This window comes from Mandrillus leucophaeus, unplaced genomic scaffold (assembly GCF_000951045.1).
Source record: "Mandrillus leucophaeus isolate KB7577 unplaced genomic scaffold, Mleu.le_1.0 Scaffold227, whole genome shotgun sequence".
NCBI lineage: Eukaryota > Metazoa > Chordata > Mammalia > Primates > Cercopithecidae > Mandrillus > Mandrillus leucophaeus.
In genome coordinates, this window is record NW_012102332.1 from 3,066,053 (window position 1) to 3,082,243 (window position 16,191).

General features: G+C 40.9%; 1 protein-coding gene across 1 annotated transcript in view; it reads right to left on the minus strand.

Annotated features, from left to right (window-relative positions):
* Positions 1-16,191, minus strand: part of HERC2 (HECT and RLD domain containing E3 ubiquitin protein ligase 2) — a 227,857-nt gene that overhangs the window by 65,728 nt on the left and 145,938 nt on the right. Inside the window, exons 56-65 of the mRNA XM_011981498.1 lie at positions 15,942-16,117; positions 12,046-12,157; positions 8,845-8,926; positions 8,590-8,733; positions 7,123-7,213; positions 6,671-6,848; positions 6,408-6,489; positions 6,148-6,319; positions 5,234-5,378; positions 4,114-4,339 (exon numbers count right to left, since the gene is read on the minus strand). Of these exons, the coding sequence (XP_011836888.1) occupies positions 4,114-4,339; positions 5,234-5,378; positions 6,148-6,319; positions 6,408-6,489; positions 6,671-6,848; positions 7,123-7,213; positions 8,590-8,733; positions 8,845-8,926; positions 12,046-12,157; positions 15,942-16,117 (1,408 nt within the window). The remainder of the gene's footprint in view (positions 1-4,113; positions 4,340-5,233; positions 5,379-6,147; positions 6,320-6,407; positions 6,490-6,670; positions 6,849-7,122; positions 7,214-8,589; positions 8,734-8,844; positions 8,927-12,045; positions 12,158-15,941; positions 16,118-16,191) is intronic.

Here is a 16,191-nt window from a genome sequence, read left to right on the forward strand (position 1 = left end):
AACGAGTCTACCCTATCTCAAAAGTTGTTGTAATACCATAACCAAAACTGTGTGGTACTGGCATAAGAATCTACGGAATAAACAGCGAACCCAGAAACAGAACCACACAAATACGCCTCACTGACTGTTGACAAATATGCAAAAGCGACTCAGCGGAGGCAGGACAGCCTTTCAGCACGTGGTGGTGGAGCAACTGGATGTCTGTGGGCAAAAAACCCAAACTTCAGCCTAAGTCTACACCTTATGCAAAATTAAATCCAAATGGATCATGACTTAAGTAGAAAATACAAAACTATAAATCTTTTAGAAAAAAAAAGGAGACGGTCTTTAGGATCTAGCACTAGGCAAAAATAGACGACACCAAAAGTATGACCTACAAAAGAAAAAACTGATGAATTAGACTTCATCAAAATTAAACACTTTTGTTTTATGAAAGGAAAAGACAAGCTAGAGACCAGGAGAAAACATTTGCATAACACACATCTGCCAAAGGACTAGAAATATCTAGAATATATAATGAACTCTCTAAACTCAACAGAAAAAAAAAGCCAATTAGAAAAGGGCATGAAGACATATTTTACCAAAGAGGAGATACGGACAGTAAACAAGCACATGAAAAGATGTTTAACATAATTAGCCATGAGGAAAATATAAATTCAAATCACAATGAGATACAATGACCTATCTACCAGTACGGCTGCATTTTAAAAAGATGGTGAGGATATGGGAAAAACTGGATCATCCTCCACTGCTAATGAGATTATAAAATGGTACAGCCATTCCAGAAAACAGTTTGGCAGTTTCTTATCAAACTAAACATAATTACCATATGACCAGCAATCACACTTTTGGGCATTTATGTCAAAGAAATAAGAACTTATTTTCACATAAAGTGAATTTTCACATCCACCTGTATATGAATGACATGGCAGTTTTATTTGTATTAGCCAAAACCTAGAAATAATTCAAACGTCCTTCAATGGTTGAGTATTTGATGGAATACTGAACAAACTATGTAATATGTAACAACGTGGATGGATCTCCAGAGGATTAGGCTGAGTGGAAAAAGCCAAACTCAAAAGTCATACAAATAATGTGACATGAAAAGAGCTATACGTTAAGAAGACACTAATTTGAACCAGAAAGGAGACGACGAGAGTCAAGCTTTATCTTCATCTACCCCAGAAGAGAAGACAGCACAGGAAGGCGAAGTCACTCGCCTCAGTTCATACAGTCAGTAACTAACACAGCCAGAAGATAACATTCCAGTTATTCACCAAAGCAGATGCTGCTAGAGAGACGTGTCCTCTAGACATTTCCAGCTAGAGAAACGTCCCTCCTGAGAGATAAGGGAAAAAAACAAAATATTTGTATGACAAGATGAGGTTCACTTAAAAAAAAAAAAAAAAGCAATTATATTTATTTCTACATGCTAGCAAGGAGCAATGTGAATATTCCCATACAACAGAAAAAAAATGATATTTTTAAAAGACCATTTAATAATCTGAAATTCTTAGAGATAATCTAACAAAAGATATGCAGGACCTATACAACACTGGGACTAGAAAACATTGCTGAGAGAAACTAAACATCTAACAAATAAAGAGAAACACTGTGTTCATGGGTTAGAAGACTGAATACTGTGAATCCATCCTTTCCACACTGACTTACAGAATGAATGCGATTCACAGCAAAACCCCAAGCAAGCGGTTTTATAAAAACTGACAAGCTCGGCCGGGTGCGGTGGCTCACGCCTGTAATCCCAGCACTTTGGGAGGCCGAGGCGGGTGGATCACGAGGCCATCCTGGCTAACATGGTGAAACCCCATCTCTACTAAAAATACAAAAAATTAGCCGGGCGCGGTGGCGGCGCCTTTAGTCCCAGCTACACTGGAGGCTGAAGCAGGAGAATGGTGTGAACCTGGGAGGCGGAGCCTGCAGTGAGCCAAGATTGCGCCACTGCACTCCAGCCTGGGCGACAGAATGAGACTCCATCTAAAAAAAAAAAAAAAAAAAAAGACAAGCTCATTTTAAGTTATATGGAAATGCAAAGGGACTACAACAGCCAAAATATATTTGAAAAAGAACAAAGCGAAAGAACTGTTGCAACTTGAGTTCAGGTATTTTATAAAGCTGTAGTAATCAAGACAATGTGGCATTGCCACCAAAATCCACAAATAAAAACAGTACTGAGAGTTCAGAAATAGATCCATACATCCATAGACAACTGATTTCTGACAAAGGCAAAAGGCAATTCAGTAGGAAAAGCAAAGTTTTTCAACAAATACAACTGAAACTACTGGACAATCAAGCCAGAAAAAGCCTTTCAATCTGAACCTCCCACCATACATAAAATTTAATCAACTGGTCATAGATACACATATCTAAAACTATAAAACTTCTATAACAGAACACAGAAAGAGAATCTTTATAATCTCGAGTGAGGCAAAGGTTTTGTAGACACAACATCAAAAGTATGCTCTACAAAAGAATAAAATGAATAAACTAGGCTTCATCAAAATTAAAAACTTCTAATCTTTAAGATTCACCTATGAAGAGAATAAAATGACAAGTCACATTGACAGAAAATATTAGCAACTTATATATCAGGCAAAGGACTTGTAACCCAGAATATATAAGGAACTCTCAAACTCAGTAAGAAAACAATCAACCTACTTAAATATGGGAAAAGACTTGAACGGACATTGACCAAAAAAGGTATCTAATTCATAAATAAACAAGATGCTTGAGATCATTAGTTACTAGGGAAATACAAATTAAAACCACAATGAGATACCACCATACATCTATCAGTACAACTAAAAGACTGAACATATCAAGGGTTGACAAAAGTGTGGAGGATGTGGGCCTCTGGAACATCCACTTTGCAAAACAGTATGTAGCGATCTTAAGAAGCTAGACATACACCTACCATATGATCCAACCACTCTTCTCCTAGGAGTTTATCCAAGAGAATTTCAAGTGGATGTCCATACACAAACTTGTATGGAAATGTCCATTAGCAATTTCACTTGTACAGTCAAAAACTGGAAATAGCCCAAACATTCACCAACAGCAAATTGCATTTGTTTATCTTAAGATGCTATTCAACAATTTAAAAATAATAAACTACTGATACATGCAACATAAGTGAATCTCAAAATTATTATGCTGAGTGGAAAAAGTAAGATTTGTAAAAAGAGTACATGCTGTATGATTCCATTTATAGTAAGCTGTAAAACATGCAAACTGGCCTGCCACAGTGGCTCCTGCCTATAATCCCAGCACTTTGGGAGGCCGAGGTGGGAGGATCACTTGAGCTCAGGGGTTCAAGACCAACCTGAGCAATATGGCAAAACCCTGTCTCCACCAAACAAACAAACAAAAATTAGCCTGGTATGGTGACATGTGCCTGTAGTCCCAGCTATTCAGGAGGCTGACGTGGGAGCTGCAGTGAGCCAAGATCATGCCACTGCACTCCAGCCTAGGCGACAGACTGAGACCCTGTCTACAAACAAACAAACAAAAACCCAACCAAACAACAACAAAAAGAAAACATGTAAACTGATCTATAGTGACAGAAATTAAGTTGGTGCATATGGCAGGAGGGAGGAGGGGAGTTAAAAGCAAAAGGGAGATGGGTACAAAGGGCCAGAGAGAAACGCTAGAGTAGTGTATGGGTTCATTATCTTTGATTGTGGTGATGCTTTCATGGATCACATATATTTCAAAGTTGATCAAAATCTATACTTAAAATAGATGCAGTTCATTATATGTCAATAATAACTGAATAAAGCTGTTAAAAAATACAAAAGAGCCCACTACAGTGCCTGTATCTCTCAGGCAGTTATTAGGAGTCCTGTTTACACACAAGTACAGCGCTGTGAGTTTACCTGATCATAAATACAAGAATCAGCAACATACTTTCTTCTACAATTTTCATTCCAGCATGGATAAATCGCATGAGAGCACACCCTAATTCTTCTGTGTCTTTAGATTCATAATGCAGTTAACACAGCACTACAACCTCTGATGTGTTGGCACAATTAAATAAATCTGTAAGGTTGCTGTAATCTACAGAAAAATCTCAGAGAAGACACAAATCTGTGTTACCTAAATAGGAAGCACCTAAAGGGTCTCTCGCAGTCTGGAAGAGGACGGGCTCGTGGACAGAGGGCGTGGCCACATCCACGGTTGTCCACGCCACACTGTGGGACGACCCGCAAGCCACGCGCGTGATCTTCTGGCCTTCCAAGCCTTGCACGAGTGTGGGCTTCCTGTTAACCGTGGTTGTGCCATTGCCCTGCTGGCCGTGGTCATTGTCACCCCAAGCATACACCTGTTTACGAGGGGGGAAAATGCTTATAATTTTTCAACATTTCAGGACATTTTCTTTAATGTAATTTTTACTTCAAAATGCTTAACGTGTATGCCACGGTAGTTGAAAGAATTGAGTTCTTAAAGGTGAAAACAAACCATTTCACAATCTTACGAAATGGCATCAGTGTACGACAATTCTGAAGAAAATCTAACCATGAAAACGCTTGATGACACCTATAAAAGGAGTATTTTCTTAATATTAATCCAATTCTGCTTTGTTGCAAGACACACAGAAGGTCCTCTCTTCAACTAAGTGCAATAATTTTTTTCCCTTTTATTTTGCAAAGAAAAATGACCAAAAACAATATGCTCATTTTTCAAGTAAGTTGCTTCTTGGCCTTGTAGAATTATAAAGTATAATTCATTTTGACTCAAAAACAGTAACGGTAATTTTGCTTTCATAAACAAAATTTAAAATTGAATATCCACAAGCCAGTCATAGCATATGCTCCCACAAGCAGACGAGACAGTAACACTTGTCAGGCAGTAGCTTTGTCTCTAAAATGAGGCATGGATCCCTCCTCGCCAGTTAGCAATTCTCTAAAGGAAAGTCTTGCTAATACCTAGCAGTACGAGCATCTTCAAGAATAACAATCTTTCCACACACTTTTCATGCAGACTTCAGAATGGGAACATGTCTTTTCTGAGGACCCCGCCCCCCAACCCCTGCAGCCGAGCAGGCAGATACACCAGTGAGCAAAAGGGACGCGTCCTGCCCTCATGGTTCTTCAAGCAGTAAGACTCGGCTGATTTCATCAACAGCTGCGATTTCAACAGGACGAGCACCATGTCATGACCCCCAAGTCCCCCAAGTCAGGATGGCACGCCACCCCCAGGCCACCTGCAGCCTTACCTGCCCCGAGTCCGTGACCGCCAGGCAGTGCAGGGCCCCGACGGCCACATGCACGATCTTCTTCCCTCTCAGCCCTTCCACCACCTGCGGTTTCCGCACATGCACGTCAGAGCCATGGCCCAACCTGAAGTAATCCCCCTTTCCCCTGGGAGAAGGCCAATGGTGGAGTGTTACAATACGTTATGGTCTGACAATGCTATAAAGGAAAATGCTCAGTCTCACATCTTTCACAGCCAGCTCAATGACATCACACACGGCACTCAGGGTCTTTGAACTTTCATTCAAAATCATACACCATTAATTCAAATTAACTTATTAAGTCAGCTGGGAAAACCTTAATACTTTAATACATGTTTTACGATATTTAAGTTACTATTGTAAGTTTTCATATAAAGAGACTGAAAATAAGACACACTACTGCAAACACTTATCCAAAGTACTATCTGGTATATACCTTTCTCAAGCTGCCTCTGGTCATGACACTGGCACTAAGGCCTGACACACCATTCAAGGTCAGTCTGGGCACCTGCTCTTTTGCACATTAATAAAATAAGCTTTTACAAGAAATACATGTTAACTTTTTCAGGATCAAAGGATTCAGAAGGTTATTTTGCTCTCATTTTATCCTTAGGCTTCAGCAGAAGAAATCTTTCCTATAAATCTCACCCAAACAGGAAAGGTAAGTGGCCTAAAATTTTTCTAGTATTTTCAAAATGACCCAGTTACAATGGGAAATTTCTTCTTGTACTATTGTCACTAATCCCAACTCAATATCCTTTAAAGGACAAAGACGCATGTATAAGTAAGAATCTGACAGGTCACAATCATGCCGGGGTGGGCCTGGCGTGAGGCCCACGTTCCCCGCACGCACCTGCACAAGCACGCACACTGTGACAGGGAGGATGTTTACGTACCATGTCCACACCACTCCAGACTTGGTGAGCGCCAGGGAGAACTGAGCTCCACACTCAATCTGGCACACCCCCTGTCCATTCAGTCTCTCAATGTTCTGCGGAATGTTACAGCCTTCACTTCCGCCCCGGCCCAATTTTCCAAAGTCACCATCACCCCAGGAAAATACCAAACCTAGGTTTAAGAATATACATATACTTCAGGCCAACGTTTCATATCATTCTTACCCACCCAGGAGCACAGAATCATGCCAGGCACTCACCTTCGTCGGTCAGAGCCAGGGTCTGTGCGTCCCTACTCCCACAGGCAACCTGGATTACTCTGTGACCAAGAAGGACTTTCACCTACTCAATTACAAATTTAAAAACAGAATCAAGCACAGGCACGGAGAAAGCAAGGGAATTTCCCAAAGACAAAGCCAACCATGCACACATCTTTATGAACTTTCCTAGACTCGAAGTTTAGTTTCTCTTGAAATCTTCAGATGGTAAGCTTTCTGTAAGCAACAAAAATGCGTATAATCACCATTTTGGGCTTTAGCTGGGTCGTATTATCCCCATGTCCCAGCCGGCCGTACTCGCCGAGGCCCCAGGTGTACAGTTCTCCGCTGGATGTGAGGGCCGCGCTGTGCGAGCTCCCACAGGCGATATCTCGGATTCGCTTGGTTTTCAGGGCCTCGATCAGCCTTGGCTTGTCACAGTTCCTACAAGAAGAAATCAGTTCCCTACAGTCAATCCGTCCCTTCTTAGAGACGAAAAAAGACATCTATACTGATCCACATGTAGTCAACACAAGATCCACAGATCAACTACCAAACCTTAAGCAGAACCGATGAGACCAAAACACAAACAACCATGTTAAAAAAAAATTGTTTAAGATCCATTTCCATAATCTATTCCAATTTTCTGCAAAATAACTTTCAAGAGTATCCGTAACAGTTTCTTATTAGCAAATGAGACTAAAGAAAGTACCCTTACATTCTGCTGAAATGTCCAAGTTTTCCGTCGTCACCTTCGCCCCACGAAAACACTTTTCCATCGACAGTTAAAGCCGTCGCGTGCCGGCCACCTGCAACATGCACAGATGTGCGGATTGCCAAAGGGCAGGGTACAGAGCGCCCACAGCACAGCTCCCTATTTTGCCTGGCATGTAGCACACACTCAATGAGTGTGAGCCGAATAAATGAGTAACTCAACAGGATCAACAGCGGAGCTAGCAGCAAAGCTTTCTGGGACATATGTGTCAAATAAGTGAATTTTTACTAAACTACAAATTTAACTCTAGAAAGAATTTGCAAAGAGGCAAAATAATACTGATTATTAATAGGGTTCCTATTATGTTAAATACATGAAAAATCAAAATTTAGATGAAAAAAGTAAAAATAATTTGTGATTAGACAAAATGTAAAAATAGTGTCAATTGAAGCTTTTGAGAACTGTACCTCAACAGTGAAATTATTCAGTCACTTGCATTAGCATTATACTCACTCTTCCCAAAACACGCCAGTTGATGCTCTTTCCCCAGCATGGAATATTCTCAAAGTCCATACAACCTGCCTCAGGATTAAAGGCATGACCACTCCTACACAGTGAGTTCCTGCCAACTCCTGGGCTTTGAGAACATCACAGCAGACCAGGCTTGTACTCCCCCAACGCTCATTCTCCCCCTTCCTTACCAACAGAACCCCCATGTTAATGTGCTCAGCTAAACACCACTTCCCAGCCTCCTCTACCCGCAGGAGATGGTGAGTGAAACGAGTGGGGCTTCAGAGGGGCTCTGGAGAGAGGGCTGCATGGGCGGGAGGGCACACTGTGTGGTGCCTGCCTCTTCGGCCAGGCCTGGCCCTGGACTCTGGGGGCCAGAGCTAGTCTAAGACCATCTTCCCACAAAGGCGGACACAAAGGACCAGCACTCCTCATAGACACAGCCCTGCCGGATGGACTCTGACCCCACCTCTGGACTTTTACAAGGAGAAAAGTAAAACTCTGCATTGCTTAAGCCACTATCATTTGGATTTCCTGTTACGCGGGTGACACTGAGCCCCGTTCAGCATAGGCATGAACTGAATTAGAACTTTGTGTCTAATTCAGTTCCGTTCCTCAGAGGCCTAGCACAGTGCTTCCAAAATACACACTCTCTACACTGAAGGAGTGGTCTGGTTTTGTTTAAAGGATCTTTCTCATTACTTGGGTTCATAGATACTTTTGGGAATCTGAAGAAAGTTATAGACTCTTTCAGAAAAACAGCCTGCTTTCAGGCAAAGAACTTGATTTGGCAGCAATAACTAAATTCTAGACCACCTAGAGATTTTTCATTATCCAATTTTTATTCCTACTAAGTAAAAACTTAAGAAAGAATGTAAGGATACCAATTAGGGCTTTGGTTAACAACGGAGCAAGAGCAACAGGCTGATCCACACAGGCCTGCTGGTGCTTGGTTTGTACCTGAGTGAACAGCCACCTTCTTCACCACGTAGCTGCTGAGAGCTGTGATCTGCCGTGGGATGGGCACCGTCCCGCTGGAAATGCCCAGCCCCAGTCGGCCATTCGTGGCTTCTCCACAGGCATACACCTTCCCTTCCACAGTCACTGCAAGGAACGACAGCCAGGAGAGGACTCACTTTTCACAACATTAAAAACTTTTCTGGTTTTTGGTGCCAAGCATAATTTAAAAATTGTTTAATATTAGAATAATCATACCTGCAAACAAACTTTTAGAACCACCAGCCACCTGTACCACATTCAAAGCAGACAGTGTCTCAGAGAACGAAGGAACCTTTATCTAGAACAGAATTTTTTTAAGAAAAAAAAAAAATTTTACTTGCATGTTTAAAATTATGTTACCTTATTATATGATACAAGGAATTACAGTCATGCACTGCATAACATTTCACTCAACCACAGGCTACATATACGATGATAGTCCCAGTAGATCATAATGGAGCTGAAAAACCTTTACTGCCTAGTGGTGTCCTGGCCATGACAATATCACAGTCCAACCAATTCCTCATGTGTCTGTGGTGATGCTGTGTCAACAAGCCTCTGTGCTGCCAGCTACATATCAATAATCCCTAATACCTCATAATGACAACAGACAACTGCTACTGGCCTATATATTCACTACGCAATACTTTCTATCATTCTTTTAGGGTGTATTCCTTCTACTTTTTTTTTTTTAAGCCGACTGTAAAACAGCCTATGGCTGGTGCTTCAGGAGGGACTCCAGAAGGCACGGCCGTCACAGGAAAGGACAGCTACTCCTTCGTGGGGGTGAAAGAGAAGTAACACTATGATCCTAGCTAGGCTAATGTATGTGTCTGAGTCTCAGTTTTTAACAAAAAAGTTTAAAAAGCAAAAGAAGAATGTAAAGAAAACATTTTGTACAGAGCTGTGTTTGTGTTTTAAGCTAACTATTATCATAAGAGTCAAAAAGTTTTTTAAAAAGTGAAAAGTTCAAAAGTAAAGGTAAAGTTACAAATAATTTATTATTAAAGAAAGAAAAATATTTTTTATAGAGTAGTCTAAAGCATATAGTGCTTCTAAAGTCTACAGTAATGTGCACTGACTCACCCAGAGCTACTTCCAGCCCTGCAAACTCCATTATTCATGGTAAGTACCCTATGCAGGTGTTCCATGTTTAATCTTTTACACTGTATTTTTACTGTACCTTTTCTGTGTTTAAATACACAAATGCCATTGAGTTACAACTGCCTACCATATTCAGTACAGTTACATGTTGTAACTGTAGTAGGAGGAGCAATAGGCTATACCATATAGCTTGAGTGTGTAGTAAGCTACAGCATCTACGTTTGTGTTAAGTACACTCTATCATTTTTCAACAATGACAAAATCACTCTACCAAAACTTTCTCAGAATGTATCCCCATCATTAAGTAACGCATGACTGTGCTACTACTATGTATGGTTACATTAACCAAAGGCATTGGTTATCCCTTAGAGGTTCACACTAGAGTATTTTAAAAATGAAATGATACACTGTGATTTACTTTAAACCAGAGTTGGGGGAATGAGAGGACAGAGACAGAAAAACGTAGACAGCTGCTGGTAACTATGGAAGCTGGTACCAGGGACATAAGGGTTCGTGATGCTATTCACTCTATTTGGGTACATCTGAACATTTCCATAATAGAAGGTAAAAAATAAAATACAGTTGGTCCTCTGTATCCATAGGTTCCATATCCATGAATTCAACCACCCATGGATTGAAAAGATTTTTTATTGTACCTATACTAAATATGTACAGATATTTTGTTGCCATTGTTCCCTTAACAATGTAATATAACAACTATTGACATACCATTTACACTGTATTAGGTATTCTGAGTAATCTGAAGATGATATACAGTATTTAGGAGGGTGTGCATAGGTTATATGCAAACACTACACTGTTTTATATCAGGGATTTGAGCATCCACAGATCTTGGTATCCACAGGAAGTCCCGGAACAAATCCCCCATGGATACTGAGGAATGACTATGCATATAATGTAAAGATAAACACACACACCTGCAGACTATACCTTCTTTCAAGTCATGTCCTGCTCATTCTCTGATTCTGACTCTGACATCTCTAAGAAATTATATACTTAAATTTCCCATTGTAGATGGATGTAATTTAATTTAAAATTCCTAGGGCCCTTTGTCTAAAAAACCCTTTATGATTCCATGGGTGAAACAGTCACTACTGCAGCGGAAGAAAGGATTTTCATCACAACCATGGAAAGATGACTCCATCCTTGAAGTGAAAACTCCATGTAGGGCAGTGAGCAAGGTCATAGGCTCCCACCAATGGCCTGCACCTCAGGGACCTGGACAGCCCTGCACTCCCACAGCTGAGACACCCACAGCTCACCGCCCACTGTCCACTTCCCAAACCAAGCTCAGGGGCATTGAAACACAAATGCAATTCAAGGCTGCTCCAATACAGATAAAAATTATTGCACCTTGAAAGGAAAGAGTTCAAATGAATGAGTTCTAACTTTATTTCTCAGCTTCTCAACAGGGCAGGCAATAAGGAAAATGTACGATGTGGTATCTCACAGAATACTAACAGGAAGCCTAAGTTCATGTGAACACAGAGAGTGCCTCTGGGCAACAAAATTTAGAGGAATTTGCTTTGTGGCTCCTCAGCCAGGAGACACTAAGTAATATAAGGAACGCCAAATTCAACTCCAGTTTAAATGCATCATTTCTTACACCTATTCTTTTCAAAATATGGTCTTTTTCTTCTAAGCAATTCAAAATACAAATTAACCTTTCATCCCAGTACCTAGGGGATGAAGGATGTTGTGAACACAGAGGCTGTGGCACGGCTTCCTGTGCGTGCTTCATGGTTTACTGACAAGGTAAATGAGATCATGGCGCTCTCCACCCACAACAAGCCCTGCAAAGAATAAGTCAAGTGTGTATGCGCACACATGTGCATTCTGCTTGTTTCTCTGTGCTCACAAAGCCTTCTCTCTCTGTGCAAGCTACTTTACCCTGAAGAATCTCAGGCACGAAGCACCTGGAGGACAGAGACCACAACTTGCTCATCTGTGTGCCACTACGGCTTTTTTACACATTATTTTGTTCATGATAGTCAAAAGTGTTTATTGTAGGGGAGGCAAGATACATCTATCGATGGTCTGTAATTTTCGTCTATGCACTTGTGAAATCTTTTCAAAAGTTTATGTTCTAGTTTATAAGACTGCAATAAAACAATTATATCTAAAGTGAAATTTTCCAAGGAGAGACGCTTCTGAGGGGTAATTTGATAATGTCTTTTAGTTCGTGTAAAGAAACAGTACAACACATAGAGCGTAAAGTTATTATAAAAACTTCACGAGGTGTGGCTGCTGCCGAGTGCCCCGCCCTGCTGGGTCCCAGGGAGCAGGCCGTACCTTGGAGCCTTTCAGCCCGCCCAGCTGGTCCTTGTCATTCAGACCCCACACAAACACTTTGGTTCTTATCGTAGCTGCCGATTCCAGCCCAGCAGCCTTCTTTCTAATGAGGCTAACCAAACAAAAAAAAAAAAAGAAAAGAAAGAAATAGAGGTTATTCAGCATAAAACATTTAAAAAATAAAAATAAAAGCAACCTCAAGCACTCAAAATTTTATGGTTACTTTCAGAAACTCTTAAAATTTTGCTTTAATAGAATACAACCTCAAGCATGTACAGGAGTAAGTTGCTCTGGAGGGTCAAATTTTCTAGATACCACCATGCTACCTGTTAATACCAGCACTTAATTTCAGCTCTTATTTTTGATGGAAAACGATGATACACTACATTCTCTTTCATCTTAAATACCAACTTGAACATGTGGGAATCATTCCAAGCCATGGAAACAGATGCGCAGCTACCACAAACGGCACTGCAGAGACACAGGAAACCTCCCCAGGAGCCACGCTGGGCCTGGCCTTGCAGCAGTGTCCCTAAATCTAGACATCAGTTTGGCCAATTATTTTCCCACAGAAAGAATAAAACAGTATGTGGCCACATGACCATGGAGGTACTTTCCTAATGCTTCTCTCTTCCTTTATACCCTCTGCCCAGGACACCAGCCAGAAGCACCTGATCATCGGCCAACTGGGCTGAAAGTCCTTGTCTCCTTTCCTTCCCAGAGGACTTGCTCCTTCCACCTTGCTCATCTATTTCCTGACCTGCCCTCGACAGGTTAGGAGTTTATTTATTTTTTGTTTGTTTTGAGACAGGGTCATGCTCTGTCACTCAGGCTGGAAGGCAGTGGCATAATCCCAGTTCACTGTAGCTTCAACCTCCCAGGCTCAAGCAATCCTTCCACCTCAGCCTCCCGAATAGCTGGGACTATAGGCATGCACCACCAAGCCCAACTAATTTTTGCATTTTTTGTAGAGACTATATCGTCAAGGCTGCTCTTGAACTCCTGGGCTCAAGTGATCCTCCCTGCTCAGCCTCCTAAAGTGCTGGGATTACAGGTAGGAGCCACCACACCCAGCAGGTTAGAAGTTTAATCTACAGCATCCAAAACGCTCCAATTCTTGCAACTTGAAAAAAGTACACAGGCCAGTGTTAGATTTTCTTGGCTGATAGTCTGATGCCTAGTGCTGAGAAATTGCTTCTTCTGTATTTGGGGTTTTCACCTTTTTGTTTGCTTTTGCTCTATTTTTATAAGCTAGGATAGATGCCCAAACGCACCAGAGACTGGCTTCTAGACAGGTATCACTTTTTTCACACATTATATACTAATAAATATTTACTTTCAGAGTTCAAAATTTCACGTTTTGGAATAAAAGTGAAAAACTCTTTCATCTAATACCAGGCACAGGTGAGCAAGCATATGCACAAAATATTGAAGTATCTTGTGACACATTTTTACTTAAAAATATGTATGAGGGCCAGGCATGGTAGCTCAAACCTGTAATCCTAGCATTTTGGGAGGCCGAGGTGGGCAGATTCCTTGAGCCCAGGAGTTGGGAGACCAGCCTGGGCAACATGGTGAAACCCCATCTCTACAGAAAAAAAAAAGCAAAAAATTAGCCAGGTGTGGTAGCACACACCTGTAATCCCACCTACTTGGGAGACTGAGGTGGGAGAATCACTTGAACCTGGGAGGCAGAGGTTGCAGTGAGCTGAGATCATATCACTGCACTCCAGCCTGGTGACAGAGTGAGATCCTATCTCAAAATAGATATATATTTCCCACACACACATGTATGTATGTACGTATGGGAAACCAGGACTGATATTCAAGATACTTAATGTCTGGCACCACGTAAGTATCAATCAGCCAGGGTGGAGGCCAGCTGTACATGGTCAATGTGGGAACATCCCAGTTGGGTGCCAGCCCTGTAGGAGACTGCCTGGGCCACTGACTCATTCTGAAGTTATTGGCTAATTAATATGATCTTACCAGAAAAATATCCATTACAATCAAATATCTAGCTTTTCTTTTGACAATATATTCAATTACATAAAAATTTGATGAATAAGTAAAGCTCAAAACATTTTTGGTTATTCCACATATACAATACATGTACTAATAATTTTACGGCCGGGCGTGGTGGCTCACGCCTGGAATCCCAGCACTTTGGGAGGCCAAGGTGGGTGCATCACGAGGTCAGGAGATCGAGACCATCCTGGCTAATACGGTGAAACCCCGTCTCTACTAAAAATACAAAAAATTTTGCCCAATTCATTTTAGTAGCTACTGAGTAAGAAAATGCTAATCTATAATCCTTTTATTAAAAATCCCACTGACTTCCTTACTTAAGTGAACTGGTACTGTCCCTATTTAATTAGTATCTATAGACACAATCAGTTTGAACTATAGCATATAGTATAACATATATTCTAGATAAGGTAATGTTATAGATACTATTTTCTTTTCAACTTCTACACAAAGTTTCTGAAATGAAACAGGACAGAATTCAAAGCCAAGATCAGAGTCCTAGAATAACCTGATTTATTACCAGAGCCGCTACCCCCACTTCTGTCTATATAATGCGCTCAACAACGCCACAGGGCAGCGCTCTGTTGTCTCCTTATGTCACATGCTGCCAAGTACTTAGAGCACAGGGCGTCTTGGTCAACAGAGTTCAGCCATCACTGGCGGCTTGCCTCCTGTGCCCAGTCACACCAGCAATCCAAAGCTCCTTGGGAATGTTAACAACAAACCCATTTATTTTGCATACCCTTTGACAGCAATTTCACTTTCAGCAATTTATCTAGGAAAATACAACGTCTATGAGGACACTGACTATCCTCCATTGTTATTATCCGTTATTATCCACTGTTTGCTGCTGGGATGGTAAACAAGGCTTAGAGCAGCCCCTGCACATGCAAGTTCTAGATACATGCCCTGGGAAATGAACAAGCATGCAAAAACTTCACAGATATCATTCTTCTCCCCTTGCATGTTGTCTTCCCTATCAGAAACGCCCTTGCCTGCCCACTTGGTTTCAATAATTCTGACTTCTGTATGTATGGCCTAGGGGGAAGTTTTCTTGTCCTGACAGATCAATGCTCCAATGCACTCTCCAGGCTGCATGCACTTCTTCCTGCCTCTTACCAAAGCCCTAACATCACACTGATGCGTGTATCTGTCTTATTTCATTTTGCATGTTCATCACAGTATTCCCAGTATACGTAACTGGGAAAGGCCCACAGTAGGTGTTCAAAAGATGTTGAATGAATACAGGAACAGTCATCATCACAGTGCTCACACAAAATAAAGAATTGAGTGAGTAAATGAGAATAGTCATAAGACAAAATACTGCACTCAAAAATTACAGGACAGAAGACTAATCATATGGAAATTCTAGAGACGGACAGTAGTGGTGGTTGCACAAAAATGTGAATGTACTTAATGCCACTGAACTGTACACTTAAAATGGTAAACAATATATATATTTCACCATAATACAAAATAAATATATTTTTTAACATTAATGATAAAATACTTAGCAAACAGAGCTTTAAAATATATCATACAACTTCCATAGGAAAATATATTTAGTAACAGAAAAAAAGGAAAACTACAAAGGTATATACCAAAGTAGTAACAGTGATATTTCAGGTAGAGATATTAAACATTTTCACTTCCCTCTTTTAATGGTATTTTTCTAAATATAATGTGTTTCCACATTAAACACTTTATTTTAAAAAGCTACAATTTTTGAAAACAACTGTAATTTACCATTCTTGTGGACATAAAATGACTCAGTATGAGACACATTCTAATTAAACGTTTCCTTTTGAAAGTGAGGATCCAGGAATGCAGCCGGAGGTAAGTGAGTACTTGTAATAAATGGCTCTCACCTTCCGCTGTTGCCTTTCTCATCCTCCTCCTCTTCGTTATCTGAAGCTAAGAAAGGAACTGCAGCCAAATCTTCCTCCTCTGCCCGGATCCGTCCCAGCAGGATGAGACCATGGATTTTACAATCGATTCCTGAGCTCCTGCACTGCTTTATGGCAATTTCAATATACCTGTGATACTAGACACAAAAACAATGATCTACAGACTTTGTAGAATCAAGCATATTAGATCCTCTAACTGGAGAGCCGGGTG